The sequence below is a fragment of the Nipponia nippon genome, unplaced genomic scaffold (genome assembly GCF_047370975.1).
Source record: "Nipponia nippon isolate SJK-2023a ecotype South Korea unplaced genomic scaffold, ASM4737097v1 scaffold_28, whole genome shotgun sequence".
NCBI classification, from domain to species: Eukaryota; Metazoa; Chordata; class Aves; order Pelecaniformes; family Threskiornithidae; genus Nipponia; species Nipponia nippon.
In genome coordinates this window covers 6061643-6068356 of record NW_028262345.1, presented here as the reverse complement: position 1 = coordinate 6068356, position 6714 = coordinate 6061643, and the positions used below count along the sequence as shown (strand labels likewise).

At 37.5% G+C, this 6714-nt stretch overlaps 1 protein-coding gene across 1 annotated transcript; it reads right to left on the bottom strand.

Annotated features, from left to right (window-relative positions):
• Window positions 1-4198: 4198 nt before the first annotated feature.
• Window positions 4199-5626, bottom strand: TEX12 (testis expressed 12). The gene is made up of 4 exons (XM_009472263.2): window positions 5567-5626; window positions 4929-5040; window positions 4772-4823; window positions 4199-4502 (listed from the first exon to the last, which is right to left on the bottom strand). Exons 1-4 carry the CDS (start codon window positions 5624-5626, stop codon window positions 4358-4360), a joined length of 369 nt encoding a protein of 122 aa, XP_009470538.1. The 3' UTR covers window positions 4199-4357.
• Window positions 5627-6714: the final 1088 nt, after the last annotated feature.

The window sequence follows — 6714 nt, the reverse complement described above, 5'->3', positions numbered from 1 at the left end:
AAAGTAGCACAGTGTAAAGGAGAACAACTATGTTTTAATGTCCTATCTGCTATCCTAGAGCTAACACAACTCAGCTCTGTTTTTTTTCACCACCCAATAACATCATACCAACGCTAGCTATTGTTCTGGTTTGTAAGTAACATATATGATTCCCCTTGCTAAGCATAGTGCTTTTCCCTTGGCTTTTTTGAATTTTATCTTGATTTCAGACCAGCCCTTCATCTTATTGAGATTATAGTGAATTTCAGTGTATGTTATTGATAGCATTTGCGACCCCTCCTAGCTTGCTGCCATTTGAAAAATGAACTGTATTCTCTAATGTCCTCCTCCTAAATCATTCAGGACAATATGGAATAAGTGAGGCTTGAAGCGGATCACTATAGGATGCCACCTAGGCTGACCTTTCAGAAAAAATGAGTATTCCTTTCATTGACTTTTTAACTCATTCATGTAGCCCCTACTTCCTGATTGCACTCATTTTTGTATAATATAATGCAGGACAGTGTAAATTATCTTACATCAAGCTATACCCCATCTGTCATTTTTCCATATTAAGTCAGCTACTCTGATGAAGGAATTTCTTTTTTTTTTTTTTAGTTTATTGTTCCCCAGGTGCTTATTCGTTGTCATTGTTAAGAAATTTCCTTCAAACTCTCTACAGGATGTGACATAGGAGGGCAAAGAATCATAGATCTATCAGCCTTTTTTCTGGCTATTCATCCTGATGATGTAAAACACTCACTCTGCTCTTTTGCAATGCTGCCTTCATCATCAGGTTTTCAAAGACAATTCAAAGACAAAACATTAAGATTCTATGATTAGCAAAATTGAATTCTGATGAGTTCTAGACAGAACATCATAAGCCTTAAACACATCTCTATTACCTACTCAAATTGGTCTTTGTCTATTATAGTCCACATCCCTGTATCTATGCTAAAAGGCATTTTCATTTTAAGCAAACAGTCACAATTAACCTTTTCTCAGGGAAGAATTCTCTTCACTGAATGCCTAAGCTATCTCTGCATTATCTGTTATTTTCCGTTTTTAGCTTTTAGATAATAGAAGCGCGATGAGAAGAACTGAGTATTAGTTTTTCATCACTTACACTTTCCAGACTGTGGAGGTACTCACAGCAAGCTCAGAAATGCAAGACTCGGTGTCAAAAAGCCCCTTGACTTCAAGAGGGTTGGAACTTTGTCTAAAGTGTTTCCACATCTTTTTTAAAAAAAATCCATTTATATTCTGTTACTGATCTGTCATCTTAGACGTTCTTGTTAATTTACTAAGGCACTGCAGCTTAAACAACAGGAAGAGAAGCTTAAAGAAAACGTAGTTACCAGCTGAGCTTTGCTGATCAGGGTCGGCAGCTTTAAAGCCAATTAATTTTCTGTTCAAACCTCCTTCAGTAAAACTGGAAAGCGGATAGTGATGGGATGGATGCCAGCTGGATTTCATTCATTCTGAATGAGCTTTTAGTTTCGCATCAGAAAGAGTAAAAAATTTGGTTTGTTTCTGCCAATAAATACTTAAATACGTGAGAGAGGCAATCAGTGCAGAAATACCATTAGCAGGGTAGACAAATAGGAAAACAGTAAAATTTTATTTTCTAATGGTTTAGAAGAAAAACAGTGTGTAACGAGTATTCCCATGTATAGAGGTAAAGTGGAAGACTGAAGGGCAGCCAACAGAAAAATGCTCTATATTTTTAGCCAGCAAAGTAATATGGAAGGTTCCCGTTTAAACAGGAAGAGATTTATGTATGAAAGCAACCAGTAAGTGGGTATTTCCATTGCTGAAGTGTTTTTTAACTTCAAAAGAGAAGACACTAGTTTATTTTCAATGGGTGTTTTAAACTTTCTGAACTTAGCATTTCAAGCTGGAACTTTATAAAACTACATATTTTATTAATTTTACTTGGTCAGTGTTTATTTTTATATATATCCTCACATAGATTCATGCAGCAAAAACAGAAGCTTTGTTGCTCTTAGCAATTTAGAAGTGATTTTTTAAAATGCCTATTTCAAAATCTTACAAAGCTTTGAATGATTTCCCTTTAATAAGCATAACCACACTGTTCGTAATCTCAGCTAGGTTACTATGGCCATACTTACTGACGTCACTTTCAATGTCTCTTCAAATTCTAAAATCCCCTAAATTATAACATGTAATGACAACCAACTGCATAAGAAATCACTGACAAGAGCCATCATTTAGAGAGGTATGTCCTGAACTTCGCTGCACTTGAATGCCAGACTAAGCAGTTCTTCAGTCTTCTAAGAAGTATAGCTTTACTAATTTTTATTGGATTTTATGAAGTTTTTAAATGGAGCAAACTGCTGCAACAGTAACACTATGGGTCTGTGCCCTCTTGATCCCTTAAGGGAAGAAACTTAGATTATGTGATCCCATAGTTTTCTAAGTTCTGCTTCTTAATAGTACTTAATACTAGAGCCAAAGGTTTGCAACTTGGATATATTAGCTACATAAACTAAACCACGATGATCTAAATCCAGGTGATCTAAAAAGGTTGCACAATTTTCCTAAGCACAAAGAGATAAAATGCAGCAAGCTTCTGACTTTGATAACAGGCAGATATTTAACACTAATGAAAGTTGTGTACTTTTTCTTTAAAGGCTTACATAAATAACCATAGGTAAATTTCTAAATTCAGACACTTCATAGATGACAATTTAAAACTCTGCTTTATGTCATCATTATAGATGATCGTAGATTTTAGAAACACTTCTATATATTCTAGAAAATTTAACTTCAAAGATCTATTTTTCTCCCACTTTCTTCTGTTTAAACAGCATTACTAAGACTGATTACAAAACAAGATGCGATTATTAGGAAAAAGTAAGAGACTGGTAAAATATGATATAGACAAGTGGTGAGATTTTTGAAAGTCTTTAGATGCTAAAGATGCAGATAGGCACCTTATGGGATTTTCAAAAATTCCTAAGCATGTAAGGCGCTTACATGCTTAGGCACATTGAAAATCCTACTAAGTCCATATCTGCATCTTTAGGTACCTAAATACCTTGAAAAAATCTCACCCTAGATGTCCAGTTTCTCTCATTATTTGTTTTAATTAGTATCAGTTTGACAGGTAGCACATTTGCTTGTGACTTTTATCTAATAGAAGGGGGAAAGGAGGATTGATTAAGTCTGAAAGGATTTAAAGAGAAAATTAATACACAGTACTGGGGTAAAGACATGTTTATATCTTATGCTAGCAACAGGGCTTTCTAGCACTTTTCTTTCTTACATTAGCCTCACAATTTGTACAAATGATGCTTTGTACATTTTGTGTTTCATCTTTTTTAACAGAGTCAAATGACAGGAAAGAAAAAGTGCTCAAAAACTCCATAAGCATCCTTAAATAAACTGGATATACAGCAAACAATACTGATGTATCTAAATAACAAAAGAGCAGTGTAATTCTAGATTATATTAACATTATCTAGTTACTTATTGATATTACTATCAAAGTTTTGATGATGTGCTTTTATGTTTACATCAAAATGGCCTTGGTTTCATTTGAAAAGCTGTAGAAGTACTAAAATACATTTTCAAGTTAAGACTTTATACCTCTTTATGCATTTCCCAAAGTAGTATTATTAACAGAACTCCCCTATTTCTAAGCTGATGTTTTAAATCTATTTATATTCTGAGACAAAGTGAAAATAAGATTGCAAGTACATTCTACTAAGATTTTAGCACCAAAACATTTTCTAAAGTAGAAAGGAAAAAAAAAACACACACAAAACAAAATGGTTAATATCAAATAATCTGAGGTCCTTTTCCACTTACATTGCAAATTCTATGTTTCATAGAAATGTTTCTATACTATGTTCTAGAGTGAAGGATTGGTTGACAATAAAAAAAAACATCCTTAGCAGTGACATTAGAAATACCGTGGCTGCTTCCGAATTCAGTTGTATTGAACTTCCGTAGCCTTAAAGCAAAGCAATGCAAAATTCATTCTACTTTCTTTTTCAAATGCTTCCAATATTTTCTAGGGATGGAAGCACAGGGACAGCCTAAGCAACAGGCCAACGAGTAAAAAAAAAAAAAAAAAATGTTTTAATGTGTAGAATCCCTTGGAGTCATAGAATTTTAAATGGATATTTAGTATTTTTTTTTTTTTACTAACTACCGCTACCCTATGTATTGTATCGACTTATTTAAAAAAATACATTGCTGCTTAAGTTGTTGAAAGTTTCCTGAACTCCTAGAAATATTTACATAAGACATTTATGAAACATTCATCATAGCACGCATCATAGTTTATATTTTAATACATAAAATATACTACAAGTTTTGCTCTGCATTTCTGCAATCTAACAAACTCCACTTAGCTTTGCAGAGTATTTGCAATCACAGTGAACCTCTGTTTCAGACTCTCCCTTTTGTGTTTTAAGTGGTTTTCTATGGTCCTTGCTTCTTTTAAGATTCCATCAAGTTCTTGGACATAAGAAGCATCCATCGCTGCTCTCTCACTTAATTGAAAAAATCTGTAGTTAAAATCAATACTAAAGCCATTAATTTTCTCACTACTTAGAACTGCTTTTATGCTTTACTTAAAGTGTTGTCTATCAATACTGTTTCTGACAAAACGAGTTCTCTGTTGTAGCAGAAAACAGCATTTTCATTTCAAGATCTGTGTTCGATAGTTTTCAGCGCTAATTTCTCTAAACTGCAGCCACAGTAATCCATCTCATCTAGAGAGTTAGAAAAGTGCTGTACAAATAGGACAACATTAACTTGCCTTAAAATATGGGCATATTTTGATAACAAGATCTTAATTTCTTTGTTCATCTCTGTTAAAAGAAAAAAATAATTTTATTTAAACATTTGAATGAATTTTCATCTCAACACCCAATCAGATAATTACATAGTTACTTTCAGTATCTTTAATACATCACCATTTAAAACTTTTTCCAGTGGTTCAGGTTTGTAAAGGGACTGCGAGCCCTCAGAGAAAGCCAAATCTGTTTTGTCAAAGGAGGACAACTGAGGATTTTCTGAAGCTTCATTCTAATAACAGAGCAGATAAAAAAAAAATACAGGTTCTAGGACTTAAGACAAGCTTAGCACAGATAGAGTAACTGAAAAATACGTCTAAAACGATCTTGAGATTGTTTTCAGAGAAAGTGCAAGTGTTGTTGGCTTTACAGCATCAACACCATCCATCGTGAACAGGCACTGCATCTCAGTACTAGGGGAGTAGGTGGGAAGTACCAGCTTGAAATCTTTGCTTATATCGGTAAAAGCTGGTGTAGTTCAGAAGCTCAGTCTCCAGAAGTCCTACATAACCGTGTTGCAGTGCATACCCAATTTGGTGGGACTTCAAACACTAGGAGAAATTTTAGTCTCTTCATGCAACAAAGTTATACGCATTTCCCCTCACCTACATAAACTGACATGGAGCTCCCTGCCCTCTCTCCTTGACCGGAACCCATAGCAATGCCAGAGAAGGACATGGAGGTGGGGGGGTTGCATTGCTCCCCTGGGGCCAGAAGAAGGGTCCAAGTCCTCCCTCCCTCCCTCCAGTACTGCTCACCTCCATCTCTTTTTTACGTTTACTTCTATTTTCGTCAGATTTTTGTGTGTTGCTTGTCATCATCGCCTGATAAAAAGTACAACGTCGTATTTGGTAAGTGGTTATCTTGTGCGACTGGAAAATCTATCTAGATAAAAATGTGTAAAACCTGTAACCGGTACCTCCGTAAGCTCCCCTGCAAAGGAGCTCTCCTTCTCACTAGAGAGAGAGGCAAAGCCTCAAAGCACAGAGAAAGCACGGATCAGGGATGGAGATAGCAGGTCCAAGTCTCGGGCCGTCCCGGGCCAGCCTGGGGCTCCCAGAGGTGCGTAAGGTCAGCCTGGGGCTGCTGAGGCCGATTCTGCCTCGTCCAAAAGGGGTCTGTCCCTCCCCAGCCCTACCTATGCTTCCCCAGTGCCCCCCACCCTTCGGGACATCGGGGCACCCCCTCCGCCCCGGCGGTCCCCCCCTGCCCGCGGCCTCTCTCCTCAGGCGGCGCTGGCCCCGGACGGTTAACGGTCCTCGCGGCCGCTGGCAGCCGTTAACGGCCGGCGCGCGAGGGGGCGATCCCCGCTCCTCAGAGGCTCGGCAGCGCCGCCGCGGGCGGGAGCCCGCCCTGGAGCCCTGCCCCGGCCGCCCGCAGCCCTCCGGTGCCCGGGAGATGCTGCCTTTTCCTTAGGTTGTGCTTCACCGCTGTGGGCAAACTAGATTTGGTTTCGTCAGGGGACGACTGAATCGGATATTCCCTGATGAGGCGGCTTGCTTAAAACAGGAAGAAACCAGACACAACGATTCAGGAGAGCTCTTTCAGTATCACACTTCATGTTGTTCGCCAAAAATATTAAACGCTACATCAAGTTACTACTTTCCTAAACCTTGGCTTCATTAGCTACAGTGAAGAAAATCATTGCAAGATTTGAAGTTATGTTGAAGCAAAGGGAATCTTTCCTCTTTGTTTTTGTTTTGTTTGGTTTTTTTTTTCTCTTCATCTTTAACTTCTGTTTTTAAGAGAAGAAAGGATCTTAACCTTACATATGTTATCCAAATAGGCTCTGAAAGTCAAGACTCAGGACAAAAAATAAAACCACTGAAAGAAAAAGAACTAAATACTTCACCAAAGTAGAAACAATATTCAGTATGCTGCCATGGCCCACTTCATTAAATTCTCA